At 32.5% G+C, this 19165-nt stretch overlaps 1 protein-coding gene across 1 annotated transcript; it reads right to left on the reverse strand.

The window, feature by feature from the left end:
* Positions 1-5370: 5370 nt before the first annotated feature.
* LOC139778991 (octopamine receptor beta-3R-like) lies at positions 5371-18643 on the reverse strand. Its single transcript, XM_071717182.1, has 3 exons — positions 18273-18643; positions 6157-7897; positions 5371-5784 (listed from the first exon to the last, which is right to left on the reverse strand). Exons 2-3 carry the CDS (start codon positions 6805-6807, stop codon positions 5371-5373), a joined length of 1065 nt encoding a protein of 354 aa, XP_071573283.1. The 5' UTR covers positions 6808-7897; positions 18273-18643.
* Positions 18644-19165: the final 522 nt, after the last annotated feature.

The following is a 19165-nucleotide window of genomic DNA, read 5'->3' on the forward strand; positions in this document are numbered from 1 at the left end:
ACCTGCAAGCTCCGCTTGCATCTCCTACAGTTGACACAATCACCGTTTATTTGATCAGAGAAGGGATTTGCTCAATGGTTTGTTTCATCCTCTTTACAGCTACCTCAAATAGTCTTTCACGAAGACTATTGAAGATTATTGAATAATTCTCTTTTTTTTGTAAAATATTTTTTTCAGAGGAAATTCTCGTTTTTAGCGAGATGTATTTCATATTCGATAAATATATAAAATACGGAGGCATAGATTATCTTTAAAAAGTTAATTAAAACAAAATTATATAAAAAGAGCCAGAAATTAAAGAAGAATACAATTATTAAAAATGATCTATTTAAAATAAATCAAAGAATGAAACAAATTTTTGCTATTCTCGGCGTGTTTGTCCGTGGGGAAAGGTTAAATTTAACTCGAAACGGCAGGCAACTGCATAGTGCATACCGTGTGGGCAAATTATGTTTATCTAATTAAGTCTCGCGTGGCGAGGGTCAAGTCGCGTGCCGGCGACAGAATTAAAGTGCAATTCTGCTTCGTGGCAAAATTAAGTTCTCACCTTCTCTCTTGCACGTCTACTTAGCATAATCACGCGTATTTACATTTATTACGCAACTTCCCTAATTTATTCCCGTCGTTACGTCAGCTCGTTCTTTTCGCGAGATTCACCTCGTTTTAAGTCCTGAATTACTAACGCAAAGCTTTCAGCACAGAAAGTCGCAATGTGAGGTTGTATATATCTTCATACATTTTCAAAATAAAGAATTTTAAGACCGAAAGAAATTACGAAGTCAAATAAAATAATAGGAATAAGAGTCATTCAATTTTTACAATTAAAATAACGGAAATAAATAAATAATGAGAACACTAAAGATTATTTGGCAACATAAATATACATATATAAGATAAATATGTTTAATTTATATGCTCCAAATTGTATAATTAGTAATGATAAAAAACACAACAAAACTAACTTGTTTACTTATATTTTAAGCTTTTACCAATGATTTACCAAAAATGCAATAAAAGTGAAATTTGTTGTTTCTTATCAATCAGAACGCGAATACTGGATCGTAAAATTGAATTAAATTTACTGCATTTGATTCATCGAACTTCGGCATATTACGTCACCGATGGAGAAATTACCATGACAATTGACGTCCTTAATAACGCATTAGCGACCTAATTAATACCTCACCGAAACTAATTTAATGAGGCTTGTTCCATAATGTTCGCGCAATATTGCTCGGCAAATGTGTGTGTGTGTGTGTGTGTGTGTGTGTGTGAGAGAGAGAGAGAGAGAGAGAGAGAGAGAGAGAGAGAGAGAGAGAGAGAGAATGAGAGAGAGAAAGAGAGGCAGAGAGAGAGCGTGGGAAGAGAGGAAGCAGTGGTTTTAGTTCGGGTTTCTGTCCGGGAAATAGCTTCCGATTTCGGAAATTGCCAGGCGGGATATTGGCTCTCTCTTCTCGTCGATAATATTTACGATACCTTCCGCTTTCCGTGTGTGGATCTTACTTAGATCCATTAGATGAGGTTCTCGATATATACAGCGTTGCAATGTATGATGCAATAACTCCCATTGAGAATTCCGTTTAATAAAACGGATTCGTGAAGGTAGTATAATTTTTGTTCGTATGAGATTCGCGATTCTTCAATGTCATTTATTTCATTTCCAAAATCTACAATATTTATTATTTTGCAGTTTTATTTTATATATATTTCATTATACGTATATTTATTTTATTGTATAATTTTTTATTCTATATAATTGTCGAGAGAATTAAAGTAAAGTAAATAATATAAAAAGATATAAAACTGTACAAATAAAATGTATGGAATATAAAATTGCTTTTTTCACATATCTGAATAATAAATTATTTTATTTTATTTTATAGATTGCTCTCTGCTTTTTGAGAATTAACTGCGTTTTAAATTTTTATCCTGACACGTTTCTCGATTAACGAGTCGTTTGTACAAGTTTTAAAATACTTTTTTTCCAGGAATGATCAATTATTTTTTTCTCAACGAAAATAGCTCAACGAAATTTTTATCTTCCTCGTGAGTGAGAAGGGAAAGGTACCTACTGCTGGCACGGACGCACTGCTAACTTGATGGGGTTTAATTGAATTTTCAGACTGTCCGAGTCGACAGATAAAACTACGCTAATGAAAACGCCCGATGAAACGGACCGGAGCCATATGCAAATCTGTTGATTACTCTCCCGTGTATTCCTTCTGTGTATTCAAACTCCTTTCGCAGGAGTTCAATCTGAAGACAACATTGTGCCTCTCTCTTTCCTCCTCCTTTCTCTATCTTTATCTATTAAAATATGTATAGATGCATACATCCAATATATTCATTAAAATATGAATAATTTTAACTAAATAAACTAATTTCCCGAAGCAAAAATTCTCGAAATATATAAAAATAATAAAGTTACCTAGAATATCTAAAAATTAGTACTCAATATTTTAAGTAACGAAAATGAAAGATTACACTCTTATCAAATGAATTAGGAAACTCATAAGAATGCGGAGGAAAAATACAGCTACATATTTAATTTGTCTGTCCGTCTTGCTTTCTATTGAATCGTGGCGCTTGTAATTCAACAACAATTTCTACAGGCATACGCAACTGCGGTAACAAAATTCGCGGACGGCAACATTATTGCGCAACTTTCACCGATATTTCGCGGCTACATAATATAACGATCGACCGATATTTCGCTTTAACAATTTAAAATGAAGAGCATCTGATAACTCACGCCAATTGGTGTAATAATGATTGCAGTTGGCAAAACAATTTCAACTGAATAATAGCAAATAGTTTTATATTTTATTTTAAAAAAACCCGAATTTTTTAAAATACTTTAAACTAAAATTATTTTAAAATTAATTGAAAAATCCAATTAAGAAATCCCTTCAATGTTAAATACTGTTAATTACTAATTTGTATATTTCTTTAAATAATTATGTGTTATAAATAAATAATTATATATTGTTTGAATAATCATAATCTATGTACACATATATAATTTTTTAATATTAGTAGTAAAAAATATTAAAATATAATCAATATTTAATCGTTCAAAAAATAAAATACAATAAAAGTGAAAACTGAAGAAATAAAATAAAATTCTATAGTTGCATGAAAACGGTGAGCCAGTTCAATAAGAAATTAATATAAGAATGTTTTAAAAGTTTTAGAATTTTGGAAGGCGTGAATCTTTCTCTCTCTCTCTCTCTCTCTCTCTCTCTCTCTCTCTCTCTCTCTCTCTCTCTCTCTCTCTCTCTCTCTCTCTCTCTCTCTCTCTCTCTCTCTCTCTCTCTCTCTCTCTCTCTCTCTCTCTCTCTCTCTCTCTCTCTCTCTCTCTCTCTCTCTCTCTTTCTCTCTCTTTCTTTCTCTCAGTCTCTCTGAAATGCAAGTACCTCCATCAACGCATACAATTGCCTTACAATTAGAATATGGTTTTGACAGTAGAAAAAGTGTGGAAACGCTTGACTGTCTGCACGTGTGTTTATGTTGGCAGCAATAAACAACTTCAGCATTATTTTTCAAAACATATACATATGTCAGCGTATTGCATATTCGCGGAATGCAATCTCTTTGAAGCACAAGCACACGTGCACATCTGACCATTCGAATTATCGAAATTGCACGCGATTTCATTAATTAGAGGAATATTTCGTGTTATTTATCTATTCAAATTTTATAATGTTTTAAATTTGTATTTTAAATCAATTTTGATCAATTTTGATACAAGTAAATGTCAAGCTTATTAAAATCGCGCATGAGATTAACAAGTATATATTATTTGTTACTGATTTTTACTTTACTCTCTTATGATTCAAATTTTTACTTTAATTAATAAGAATTTTATTAACTCTGAAGAAATATATTTTAATAATGTAAAAGAAATAAATAAAAAATTATAAAATTAGACTATAAAATATTTAAGATGATTAAACAATTCTCAAGTTAAAACGATTTAACAATTCCTTAATAAACTTATTATTTTTAATGTTTTCGCAAAAAAGACAATAGATTCTTTAAAAAATAGGATAAGTTATTCTTTAATAAGAAATTCCTGTCTAATTCAAATTTTAACTAATTTTTGGAAATTTGAAAATTTCTGAAGTATGGAGGTTTAGTAGAGGTTTTATCGAATCCATTTATTCCGCGAACTGTTATGTTATGACACTCATTGACGATGAGAATAGCTGAAACGGTGATTTTATTAATGGACCACGAAATCCTATTTTCCCGCGTGAATAATGCTCGCTACCGTTTTCGATTGCCAATCATAGATAATTGCAAATCGCTCTCATCACATAATGAATCGTGTTAAAGATTTCGTATCAGTTTATAAATCTTGTACGTTGATCAAAGCGACCAAACGTACATGTTCTGAAAAATGTCAGAAAATGCTATATCTACATATATCTTTAATTAGTTTTCCAAAATTTTTGTGCCAAGGAGAAAGTGATACAAAATTGTTCGAAGAATTCTACAACTTTCGTTACAAGATTATAAACTAAAAGATTATTGAGATTATTATTGTTAGACACTAATCTATGAAAATAATATATATTATTTAATTTATAGAATTTAAATTGAAAACATTTTGTAAATATTTTAAATTATTATTGCATAATAATATATTATATCTCTCTCAATAATTGTACTCGAGAACATACTGTTATCAAATCGCGTTATCGATCGGATATAGGACTAAACTGATGTCGCCGCCAAAATGGATCGCGGAGAATATTATTAGGGAGGTTCTATATAGGGTGATAGAACGCGTTTCGCTGCGTAATCGCGCAAAATACGCCATAGATACTGCAGTAGAAATAGCGGATTCTGCTCGCTATTCTATACGTGGGAGTGAAGGGGACATTCGCGTTCGTATAATAGCTTAAGAAGATAAGAGGATTTCACGCGAGTGAGCATTTACCATTTCTGTCGAAATATACGACCGCGCCAACAGACGCACGATGCGAGAATATGCGTTTCAAGTCTTGATTACTGCATTAAACTAGTGACGCAAAGTGTAACTGTCGCTTGCTAATTCTTATCATTTCGTCGCACGAGTCGAGTTCGAAAATTTGTGTGCTGACAAGACATTTGCACCTTGAACTTGAATTTGAATTTATAATTACATATACAGCAGTTATATGTAGCTTTTAGACTGCTATATATATATATATATATATATATAGCAAGCTAGCAGATTGTTGAATAAAAACCTAGTATTCTTTACTACGTATTTTCTATTCCGTATGAAATGTTTTAAATATTTTCGTGCACGAAGTAGCCTTTCTAATAAAAATTATTTTTCTAAAATTATCAGAAGCTTGTTTAAGATATCGCACGACGTGTTTAAATATTTGTTAATTCGTTAAAGTCTCGAGTTTTTTTATCTCGGCCTTTGCTATTCATTCTTATAATCGATAGTATATAATTGAACACACGTACATGGACGGAGTTCCACTCACCGTTAACGGCGTGGAGCTCCGTGGGCACCGCGAAGTGTGCCGTGTGGAAGGCTAGCTCACCGGTATCGGCAGCGGCCTGCAGCAACATCTGCTGATGATGATGGTGCCGGGTAGATGAGCGATGATGGTGCACGCTGTTGAGGACGATGTTGCTGGATGTCCGGCTGAGCGCTTTTCGTTGTCGAATCGCCTCTTTATAGATCTTGTAATACATGATAATCATCACCAGGCCTGGGATCCAAAAGGACACGCAGGAACTGATGAGCGCGTATGGTAAATTCACTCGAAACTCACAGCTCTGAAATATCCGAGAATGTCGCGAATTACTTCAGTGATTCAGTCATGATAATAATATTCTAATGATACAATAGTCTATAAATAATTAATCTTTAAAAAGCTAATAACATATAATAATAACATAATAAAAAGTGTAGATACTTAAAAAAATTGCACGAAAAGAATTATTGAGAAGAATGAGAAAGTTAATTCGTTATTATTATTGAAATTAGAAGTCTTTCATCTTTTAAATTTTTTTTAAATTTTAAAATATTCCATCTTTTACATTAAGGTAGATTACATTGTTAAAAGGCTAACAACGATTTCCATATTCATAACTTGTAAATTAAACACTTTTTAAAGACGCCTAAGGAAAAAAAGAACTCCTTCGTACCTCCGGATGCTTCACCATGTACTCCAGGTGTTCTTTTGTCGTGTACCATCCCATGAAGATCGGAATGAAGCTTATCAGCGCCGGCAAGGCCCAAGCGCTACCCAGCATACATCCCACAGTACTCTGCTTCATTATCACCGTGTACTCAAGCGGACTCACTATGGCGTAGTATCTGTCCACACTGATACAACAAAGGTGGAGGATGCTAGCGGTGCTAAAGTAAACATCCAGCGAGTTCCACAGGTCGCACATGATCGGCCCAAAGAGCCATTTCCCTCCTGAGAGCTCCACCGAGGCGTTGAAGGTCATGGCGCACATTGCCACCAGGAGATCGGCCGCTGCCAGACTAACCACGTAACAATTGGTGACCACGCGTAATCTGCGATGCCTCCGCACGCTGGCGATCACCAGCATGTTGCCCAATACCGCCGTGGTGATGATGGTACCCATGATAATTCCCTTGATCGCCACCAACAGCACGTTTACGTTCTCGGGGAGATTTTCCACCGTCGGATTTTCCGCTGATGACGATACATTTGCGATTGCTGTTATGGTCGTGCTGGAGGCGGTAATGGTGTTGTTGATGAGGACCGACGAAGACGTGGGTTCTACTCGGAGTAGGCCTGTCGACATCGCCGTTACGTTCAACATGGTGACGGTGAATGCGTCGATGGTTGATTCACCATTTACGTTATTTACGGAGAACGGTTTCTCTTGGATAATCCCTCGCTCGTTTTGGACTTCATTCGAGAGTCCGCGGTGGTGAGGAGAGCATCGTTGGATAAATTATTCTTTCTTTTTATCATCACGAATAGAGGGAGATCGATTATCCCACCTTAGAAATCACCATCGTGATACGTACTCATATTTTGATTTAATTACGTAATTGTGGTGATTGATATCCGGTATTGTTGGATATTGCAAAAGTATCTCAGAATTCTTTAAAATTCTGTGAGTTTTGAATTAATTACAGATGTTATTGATGGATATTTTGTTGCGTAATTAAAAAAATAGTGCAGTATTCTTCAAAATCTTTTTAGAAAATTATTTTTTATTTCAGGTTACGTGATTGTGATTTTCGTTACTTGTATCGCTGGTCCAAGTTTATTTATACAATAGCGGATACACAATTGTGATGCGACAATTTCTTTGTTAGCGAAAATAATAAATTGTATAGCACCATTCTGTATGTCACTTCTGCCAAAAATGACTCAAATGTGTATGTACATGTATATTTACTACGTATATACTTAAATTCCTTTCTTTCTTTTGATTAATTCTTTATTTTTATTTTATCATTGTTGTTCTTAAGTGTATTCTTCAAAGGTCTTTTTCATACATTAAATATATTTCTTTATACATAAGTTGTGTGTTCACATACACATATAATTATTGTGGATATTTTTTTCTAGGATGAGACTCATCCTCCTCAATTTCTAAATCAAGTCTCTTGAGCATTCCTGCAAACATTTCGTCATTTTCCGCACAATTTAGTCTAAATCGCACTAAATTGTCTCGCGACAGTTTTGCACGGATCACTGTTAATTTTCGTATATCCATGATTGGCGTTTATTGGTCCGGGCGCGAATTTTATATTAATTGCAGGAATAATGTTGGTCGATGATATTGAGGATTAAAACTCCATTTTGATTGCCACACATGATAACAGTTTAATAAGCCTCACCGTTCGATTCAGCATCATTTTTGATAACATCGAGGTTTTTGATGACACTCAATACCTCTGTAAAACGACAGGCAATTGTATATGCGTCGAGTGCGATTTGTCTGATCTACTTTCCGCGATGGACCGATATAAATTCTACCAAAATGAATAATTTATTTTAATCAACTTGTTTTAGTCGGCGAGGAAGATCAAAGGATTGTCATTAATCGCATATAACCATAAATCGCTTGTCTTTGAAAGAACGAAATTTAGGGTATTAATTTGTTTAATTTACTTTAACACCTCTTTGCATTAATGCACGATATACATTTTATCAATAATTTATGCGATAATGCAATCTGAATTTCATGAAAATTTCACGTGGGATGTCACCAAAGCCAATGATCAAAGATTAACACACCTAATCTTTCACTTTAAACTTGAATGCGCGATACGCTCGTTAAAATATATACTTGTTAACGTATTTGCACGAGACGATGGATATTAATACGCGAAGGCCTCTCGGAACTTTCAGTTATCTAAATGATTCAGTGGGTATATGTGTGTTACAGGCGATGCCATTAAGAGGATTTACTTGCGGATAAACCCCTATATAATGCAATCGCCCTTAGCTATAGTAGTAGCTATAACACGAGAGAGAGAGAGAGAGAGAGAGAGAGAGAGAGAGATTTCTTAGCAAGTATTTCTAAGCGTGTTATATCTAGAGCTATGACTAGAATAGATCAATATCAAGAGGTCTAATAAAAGCATTTCACCGAGCACTTGTACTTGTGAGCAAAGTTCTTCAATTTTAATTTGAATGGCGAAAATGTATCAATTTGTGCGAGCCTCTCAATGGATGCACCGTCGCACATAATTTACCTACTGCCATAGTTGCAACTGTTTAAAACTATATCTCTATATTAGCTTGGATGCGTTCTAAAATTAATTAACATATATTAATAATAATAACAACGAGGAGAAACATAATATAGACGCGAAAATAATAAATAAAGTTTCTCTCACGAGAATTTCGAGAAGCGCATAATCACTCGCGAATCGTAACTCGAGGATTATATAAATCATAATTATCAGTCACGTTTGTCGTCTCTTAAAAGGAAACCAGCGTAACTGCGTAACAGCGTAATGAGATGAAAATACTTTATCCTATTTTATTTCTCGACATTACAAAGCGGCGGTATATCGTCCGGATGTTATATAATCGCACGACTGTATCAGTATATCAGTAGTTGACATAATGAAACATCGGGCGGATTCTCTAGATGCTCGTTCACTCGCAGCGATCTTTAATTACTGCATCGTCATCGGCGGAATGGTGACACAGTGGCAGCATATTAAAGGCGAAAGGAGGTTAATGACTTCCCGGTTCTTACGGCAGAAATATTTAGAGTGGAGGAAAGGAAGATTCTTCCTCGTTTCTCGAATAACAATCGGCGAATGCATTCCGGCGAGAGATTTCTCAGCTATTCTTTCGTATATTATAATGATAATAATTATTTTCTGTGATAATAAGTACTAATTTAAAATATAAAAATGTTATTAAACATAAAAATAGTGTAATAAACAAACGTGGCATAAAAGAACACGAAAAAATTAAAAAATCTCTTGTCAAATTTTGATTATATTATAACATACAAATACTTTTGATTAAGTACAAAATAATAAACATTGTACAATAAACTTATTAGCGAATCATAAACTTATTCGAGCTCAATAGAATAAGCTTATTTTATTTCAAAAATAATTTTAACAGAAAAATCATCAAATTTTCTGTAATTTTTTGTTCTTACTATTTACTGAATTTGACTTTTACGAGAAGTATTGAAACAATTATATATTTACTCTCTAAATATATTATATTTACAAAGATTTATTACATCTCGAGAAATCTTTAAACTTTTTATCTTAATATTTTATCTCAATATTTTTATTTTCAAAATAAATATTCGAGATATATGTATATACACACACACAGAGGGATTTTTAATCGTTCTCTCTTTGCATCTTTCCATAATTTTTACATTAAAGATTTGTACTTATTATTTACAAAAGACGACTTCCCAATCCTAAGGATATTGCTTTATTTTTGCAATTTAAATAGGTACTAATAGGTATTATAAGTACGTCATGAATTCTTTTAATGGAAGATGAATCTGCTGTATAGCAAAATTTAAATCGCCCTCGATTCAAAGCTTCGCCTACCCGTAAGAAATTACAAGACAAAGCAAAAGTAAAGAAAAACTTTTAATCAGGCAGCGGCTTCCACTTAAAGCGATTCATCGTGAAACTCGGCTGCGATTTATTGTAAAGAGGAAGAAAATTAGAATATTCCTAATTATAAAAAGTAAACAGATAAGGTTATTAAATAACACACAGTGTAAATTTAAAAGTTAAATTGAAATAATTTGGAAAAGAAATTAATGTACCTTTTTTCGTAAACTGATTAATTGCAATGAAATTAAAATATATAACTACACTGAGAAAAAAATACTGTTGCTTCAATTAAATGTGGAATCCCGGGGTGCCAGAAACATAAATAGTTGATTCAATTGTATAAATAGTTGATTCAACTATAGTGTAGTCGTTTTAATAATTCAAATATTGAATCAACTATTTAAATATTGAATCAACTATTTATACAATTGAATCAACTATTTATGTTTCTGGCACCCCGGGATTCCACATTTAATTGAAGTAACAGTATTTTTTTCTCAGTGTACAAAAAATAAATCAGGAATCAAATTGTATTTGACTCAATGTGAATTATTATTTAAAACATATTGTACCGCATATTGTAATACGAATTAATTTCATTCAGTATTTAAAAATAAATATATATTTACAACAAAATTTAATAATATAGTTAATGGATGATAAAATATATCTTTTTCATTATCTAATAAAATATATTGTTTTATATTGTTTGTATTACTTCTAAATTTTTATTTACATCTATTTTCTTATATGTATTATATTTCACAAGAAGATAATAATTTTTAATGATTATATAATAGAATTATAAATTTTTTTTAAAATTGTATCATTGTATCTTATATTTGCGACGATAGGAAGAAAGGTATAACGAAGGTATATAACGATGCAGATATAATGAACATCTAACATCTTTCTAACGAATTTCCGTGAGGAAATTTCTGACTTTCTTCATCGTGGTATTCTTAACATCGTATTCTACCCTGAATCCTTGCGTCTACGTACACAGCCTTAAAAGAGGATCAAATTCTTTGCACAGGGGTTAGTGGATAGATAGAGAATATACTGTTACCTTAAGCAGTTTACGTCTCTATTACCGTGGTAAAACTAGCAACTATAAAAAGATAGAAGTGAGCTGTACTGAAATTAAACTATTCTACTTAAATATAAATTATTCTACTTGAATAATATCTAATAAAAGCGCTCACTGATATTTTTAACAATGATAGGTAGAAATAAGTAATGTGATGCATTTTGCACTTTAAAACGTAGTTACTAAACAAGTGTATATACTACCTACAAGTTAATATTACTTGCTTCAAGTATTTGATAAGTTCATATATGAGCAAATCTACCATAAAGTCGTCATAAGTATCACATTTACTCAAAACATATTCTAGATCTTAGCAAGTTTAGTACTTGAAACAAGAATATTAAATTAATACGAACATTCTGTTTACTTACAATATAGAGTCCACGGAAGAGAAGCATATACTTCAATAAAGATATCACATTTTCTTGAGAAAAGTTTATCCGTTATTTAAATCAAGTAAAAATTTTATTCATCTAGAATAATCGTTTACTTCAAAAAAGAATTTGTATTCTTGATGATTGCAATTAATATTATTTTTATTTATTTAATTTTCTTTAATTCTTTAGTTCCTAAGTGGAATGTAGGTTAGGAGGTTTTCGTGCGCGGTGCGGAGGGGTACAGTTTAGAATATAAAAATTCCTGTCCTCAGGTGGACTCGAACCCGGTTCCTCGTGGTTATGAGTCTGACACTTTATCACTAGGCCACATCTCTGATTATATTCTTAGTGCTGCAGTATCTAGTTTTCACAGAAGTGATTCATTGATTTCAAGTATTTCATATTCTTACCTAAAGAATCAATAAATATTCAAATCAAGCTTATGTGGCTTTTCTTAGATAAAATTTACAGAATATATTGAAATCAATGAATTACTTCTGTCAAAACTAGATACTGCAGCACTAAGAATATAATCAGAGATGTGGCCTAGTAATAAAGTATCAGACTCATAACCACGAGGAACCGAGTTCGAGTCCACCTGATGACAGGAATTTTAATATTCTAAACTGTACCCCTCCGGACCGCGCACGACAACCTCCTAACCTAGAAGAATGTTGTTCTATACAGCCAAGTATTTTATATTCTTACCTAAAGAATCAGTAAATATTCAAATCAAGCTTATGTTGCTTTTCTTAGATAAAGTTTCAGAATATACTTGAAAGAAGAATAAATTCTTCTTTTAAGCACATGATGATAAGCTTTTCTAATACTTATGATAAGTATATCTTAAAACTAATATTAAGAAAATATTCTTTGTTGAAGAAAACTATTACTCAAACCAAATAAAATAAAATGAGTAATTGCTTTTCTTGGCTGTAGAACGATATTTTTCTGTTTAAAACGTAGTTACTAAACAAGTGTATTATAATTTATTATCTATGCAGATATTGTAATGCAATTTTAATAGATTGTATATATAATATAAAAAATATATATTATATTTTATATATTATAATTTTTTAATTCTACTTCTTTTTCTCGTTTAATATTCTTGATGTTAATAATAAAAATCATAAACTTTTTAAAAGATTGAATGAACCAATTAAGCGTATTTCTGCCAACACAAATAAAAAAATAAATAGAGTACATTTCTCTGGGTTATACGTAAGTCGTAGGTTACAAATTGTAATCGAATGCTCGCGTGTTTACGCGAAATCCAATCTCGTGATTGAAGAATCAGAAATCTCCGCGAGAAAGAATTTTCTCCTCGAATCACAAATTCGCGAGCTTACCGGAATCTCTCGATCCTGTTACGAGATCTCGAAAAAAAGCTAAAAAAAAATGCTAATACTTGAAACAGAAAAGCTACTTGGAAAATAAAAATGTTCCCCTCAAGAGTTAAAAAAGAAATAATATTTTAAAGAACACAAAATAGTTTAGTACGAATAGTTGAGTGAAAAAGAGAGAGATATATATAAATATATATATATATATATATATATATACTTTAAAGGCAATAAAACAATTCTCGGCGAATGTAAATTGGTGTTTCGAATTGTTGCAAAAATATTTATGAATATTTTTTCGTGGTTATTGTAAAAAAAAACATTGTTACAGTCGATATAACAAATAAATTTGTTAACCGCACATATGCATTCGCAATATTAATACAATTGCAATTGAACCCATATCACCTGATACACTAGGAGGACAAATATTGGACGAATTTTTCCCGCTGGATTTGTCAACATTCTTGTTTTTGCAAACAACAACTACGATCCGTTTCGCTTCGTTCAATCAACTCGACAGGATGGTTATTAAAATTGCGAATGGAGTTAATTAACAGGAATATATGTCGCCCACAATGACAAGAGAAAACTACAAAACCGAAGAATCAATCATAAGGTTAATATTAAAAGGGATCCATATAATGCAGAACGTGCTTAATGCGTAGAAATATTCTATCTGATATAAAAATGTCTGCATTTTTGCTTTTATACATTGTGTTCAGTAACATATAAATAAAATAAAATTACATCTCTGAGAATAAAATATGAAAAGACTTTGAGGAAAATATTATATTCACACACAAAATCTTGAAAGAGTTGAGAAAGAGAACAAACAAAGAATACAAATGAGTTATTTTTTTATATTAAGCAAAGGTGAGGAGGTAATTTATTTACTTTTCTTTTAAAATAACTAAAGTAATTTTTAGTTTTTTAATATTATTTCCACTAAATTTTTGAAATTTTTAAATTACCACAGATTAAAATTCTGTCATAAAATCGATTTTAACCGGATTAATCAGACAATAAATGCTCATTTAATATACACAGCTAAACATTCTACCTATAATTAAACATAATCGGATAAGATTTTTTTATTTTTTCTAGATCACATACAAATTTCACACGAAATACACACGAAATAATCTGTCATTGGCTGGTTATGTCGAAAAAGTGCAAACAAAAGTTCATAAATTTTACGAATGTCTATATATATCTGTCTTTCTTTTTCCCTCGCAAATTCTGTATAAAACTCGTGATGGTAAAACGCAGCAACGGTATAATCGTCGCACTGGCTCACTGGCATACAGCTAGACACTTTTTGCACTGGCAAAAGAGCGTGAATAAAATTATATAACAGAAATAAAAAAAAAGAAAAGAAAGATACTGTGCGGTTCCCTATAATAATGGGATTGCATGTATTTAAAAATCGGATGATGCCATGTAATAATCCGCGTAGTAAATACGTGATAGAAACTTTAGGTATTTACGGCGAGGTACCGGCTTATTATTTACAATGCGATTTGTTTAGCGTTGAACATTAACTGTTAGCAAATAATTTAACAATTAGATAATAATTATTACTTAATCAGATTATTACTGTATACAATTTAAAATAAGATTAAACTAAAGTAACTACAATAAAATTCAAATTATATCATAAAAGTATTGCAAAGTCTATTATGAATTTTCTGAAATAAGAATTGTAATATATCTTAAAAAATGCCTTATTTCTGTTTAGATAGTGGTTTGGAAATATTGCGCAAGCGATAGGTTTCGATATACGTGCATCGTTGTATAAAAGTAGGTCGAAACGAGTGGCGGTGCAAGCACCGCTTTTCATGGAGCATTAGTTAGATAATTACCGGCAATTAACTGCACCTTCCGAGTGCGGTAATGCATCTTCTTCCTGGCATCAGCACAATATGTTACCGTAGATCAAAGTGTAGTTAATAAAGGTTTAAAGTCGAATAAGTTCAATATAAAAACGAATTGCTTCAATTCTTGTTGTATCAAAATAATAAGAAAAATTAACATAAAATGTTGACGTATTTATTAAGTTCAATTACTATAGAAGATATTAGCAAAGAAATCATATAACGAAATTAAATAAATAAGATATATGATCTATACATATATAAATTAATTTAAAAAGTGAATGATTGCACTTCTTTGAATGATAAAAAAAGGAATTTTTGATAAAGCTGCTTATTGCTTTCAGAAAGCGCCTTTCTAAAGTTATAATTACGGTCAGAATTGGAGTACTTATAATTTGATATGCGCCATACTTTTAACGATCCTACTTTAATTACCAATTTTATTTAGTTACTGTGTGCGCTGCAACGAAATAAAATTAAAATAGATGTTTTCTTCATCAAGATCCTGTCACGATTCTTTGAGAGATAGATTCTGCCGTTGGAATGTAATTTTTATAATTAACTTGAGACTCCTTCATGCTTCTAAAATTCTTATCGTAAAAATTGCATAAAAATTAATTAAGTATTTTTCTCTTTACGCAATTACTTAAAAATATTTTCTTGAAAGGCAAAAAGATATTGGTCTTTTTATTTAAAATTGTTTATTAATTAATGCCGTAATTATTTCGCTGCTATTTTGCGCGGATTTTTCACGTTTAATTACTGCGATAGTTACGCTTAAAACAAAGAAAGCAATTTGCCGCGTGGAAGAATTTAAGTAATTCTTTCATCTCGCACAATTACCTAAATGACCGAATTTTGAGAGGTTCTTGAAGGAGGAAAGTAAATCACGCGTTCTCGTTATTCATCCGTCTTCTAATTAATCCCGAAAAAATTAGCGTCCTTTGCATTTTTAGTTTAGAAAGTTTTTACTGATCTACATAGCTGGCAAAAAGCCGGGTTAATGTTCATTTACTTGGAAATTGTTGGATATTTAAAACTCACTTACTTAAAAATTGTGACGGTGCTTTAGCTTTATTTCCGTATTACGATATTGTGTCGCTATTTCGACATTGTTAAACGTTATTCATTGGTATACAAAAATTCGCACTTGCAACGCGTTATTTTTTGACGACAGGGATTAAAATAGAAATTATTTATCGATGTAAAATACTTTTACAATCCTTGAATTAAAATTTTATTTTAAATAAAAATCAGAATTCTGTTTTACCTAAAACAATACTTCAATTTGAGGCTTAATTGAGACTTTTAATTTAAAAACAATAAAGACAATAAAGAAACTACAATTACATTTTTACTAAAGAAAAATTGACTTTAAATTGATTGGAAGATTATCTGTCTCGAGGTACATTTTATCCTAGATATAAAAAAGCAGCACGTTTCTTCGTGGAAAAGTATTTTCATCGTCACGAAGAAAACACCTTGGCGTTTTCTTTTCATAACGTGCGCATATCTTTGGTCGCAAGAGAGATCACCCACGAGAAAATATTTTTAATGGAAAAATATCGATGTCATCGATGAACTGTACTTTAGAAACTTTACTCTTGACTCTCAACATTACATTGTTAACATGGAGACTATAGATTGTTTGACGTTTTTCTGCATTGAGCCACAATTAAACGTTATCGGGTATGATCAAACGATCAAGAGTAATTATTTAATATGCATAATAATTTGAAAAATCTTTGGTAGCAAATAAGTAATATAATGTATAATAAAAAATATGTAACGTATTATTAAAAACTGAATAGATAATATCATACATACGTCATAAAATAAATAATATTGTGAAATAATGCGCAATACGAAATAAATAACATTCAGGAATTATTAATTATTATTAAACTATTAATATTCAGAAGTTAGAAATAATATTAAGATTACGCGATATTTGACGTATTTGACGTATGACAGTTTAAATATCATTATAGAACATTTTGTTTTCTTTTTCTTTTGAACTGAATAAGTTTCGTTAAACTATCGTTTAAGGAGTTATACTCTCCAGAGAGGTGAAATAAGCTCTCTTCTCCAGGTGTGCGGAAAAACCGAGCGATACAGAATCGTTGGAAAGAACCGAAACGCTTTCTTACGTGCTACGCCGAGTGTAATCTCGCGTCCGCAGCTCCCACAGCTCTTATTATAAGAATACCACATAGGGATTCTGACAAACGAAATTACGCGAGGAAAGTCTTATTACGATCGCTCCCAAGACTCGAGGGAAATCGAATTATCGCGTGATCTGTTCCACGAATCGCTACGTGATCTTACGAATCAAATCTTGTGCGCAAGAAATATATCATAACGTATCCAAAAAATTGAAATAATTTTCACAATGCTACATATGTCCAGAAATTTATCGCTAAATGACGAACATCACTTTGTAATTTTCTAGCGAATATGAAATATCTTTTCTTTCTTTAGATTATTACTTCGCGATGATGAGGTGGAGTTTACTTTGAAAAATGAAATTTTTAATTTAATTTTATTATATACGTATTATACGCGAACACACATTGAAAATCTACCTCTGACAGACGAACAGGAAGCAGAAATTCCTTTCATGTAGCTTCAGCAGACCGCACTCAGCGGCGGATGAAATTCATCAAACGGCGCATAATTACATTCTTGTTGAATCTAAACTGCTGTTTCATTTCTCTACCTACTGAAAAGATATAACATCAAACATCGAAGTTTTAACAAACGACGGACCATCCGGAAATTTTCTTCCGAGTAAGTTAGTCCTTGAGAATTCATTAAACATAGAGTTACGAAATTATATCTCGCACTTTCGAGAGTACGAGGTATAATTTCTAACTCCGTCAAAGAGTTGACTATCTATAAAAGAGAGTTCCGCGTATCTTTCTCGAAGCGAGATGACATTTCTGAAAATTAATTCCAATCTACAAAAAAAAATAACGTAACGTATTGAACAATTTCAATAAATAACATGACTTTAGAAATTTTATTTTATAAAAACCACCTTTGTAAAACATAAGAAACGTAGAAACGAGGTTCTGAAACTTTGGTATGTCCCGTATCCTCTGCAATTTTAAAAGAAATTCTAACTGAATAAATCCTCAACGAAGATATTTCAGCGATGACAATTGTTCGGCGATATTTTCAAGCAAATCGTGCCGCGAATTTCCGCGACCTACCCTACCTAGATCCTCGTTTGCGCAATCCCCGCACGCTAGATATAGCCCGCCCTTAACTCGCTGCAGTGGCTTTTGGAATGCGAAATAAAAAGTTCGAGAGGCCTTCGATCGTCAGTCGACCAAAGCGTACTTTCGTGAAGAAGATATCGGTCTCGGGAAGTAGGAATCGGTTTGCGGATGCGGTCTCGCGGATTTTAACGATTTTGGGGCCTCCCTCCTCTCGCTCTCGGAGACCACACTTGCGGGCGACAACTTGATCAAGTTATAGCCTCCTCAACGTTTCTAAAAAAAAAAAGAAAAAAAAGATTCGCACCCTTCGCGAAATTCAACGCTTAGATCTTTGCGCTTTAGTCGCGATTTCCTTGCTCGAACGCTTCAACAGGATATCGTGCTGGCTGCTCTCACCGCGATGCGCATTTGATATAACGGGGTCGCGCACATTTTCATTCATCGTTTCCGGCACATCGCGTCGAGAAATGAACGCACGGCAGACGCGGACGGGGTGCCGGCGATTCGGCCGGCGCCGCGGATCAGGCCGCACTGTCTTCCCAGATGAGAGAGAGGGTCGCCTGCTTCTGGCACCCTCCGCTGGTGGCGCGGTTGCGGTCGAAAACAACCCTCTGGGTGAGCCTGCCAATACTGGCAGGTGTGCGCTGTGCGTTGTGCCAATCCCGCCGAGCGTGGAAGCGCGCGAGACTTACCCGGACTTGTCAAAAAATTTGTTCTGTTGATATGATACTATTTGGAATATTATACAAGCAGTTGTAGTTATAAAAATTATGCTACTTATAATATGACAATTATAATATCACTATAATGATTTTCTCAATATTGTGTTCAAATATCTAACATCTCAAGAATTTCAAGAAGTATAGATTTTTATCTCTGGGCTCCACTTAGCGCGGTGAAGATGATAACTATTTACAAAAAATTTCATTATCTTTTTAGATTCTCATGATATATTCTGTAAGATTTCTACAATTATTATTTCTGTGCACATGTATGTGTAATTTATAATTTATCTAATTCTTAAATAATAAATTTAACTGTATGTATAATTGTTGAATAAAAAATATATAAATTGTATAAGTTTGGAAGAATCAATTTCTAAATGGCGATAATATCGCAATTCCTATGCATCGCACGATCGTATCAGGATTAGAGAGTAAAAGCTTTCAAAATCTTAAATTGCGCCACGAATTGGAA

Source organism: Temnothorax nylanderi, unplaced genomic scaffold (assembly GCF_030848795.1).
Source record: "Temnothorax nylanderi isolate EJ_2023f unplaced genomic scaffold, tnyl_v1.0 TNYL_tig0204_pilon, whole genome shotgun sequence".
Lineage (NCBI taxonomy): Eukaryota > Metazoa > Arthropoda > Insecta > Hymenoptera > Formicidae > Temnothorax > Temnothorax nylanderi.

Bases quoted from the DNA above. Each gene is read 5' to 3' on its own strand.
- LOC139778991 (XM_071717182.1), bottom strand. From the start codon at position 6,807: ATGTTGAACGTAACGGCGATGTCGACAGGCCTACTCCGAGTAGAACCC. The intron at 5,785-6,156 runs GTACGAAGGAGT...CGGATATTTCAG, and splicing joins ACATGGTGAAGCATCCGGAG to AGCTGTGAGTTTCGAGTGAA.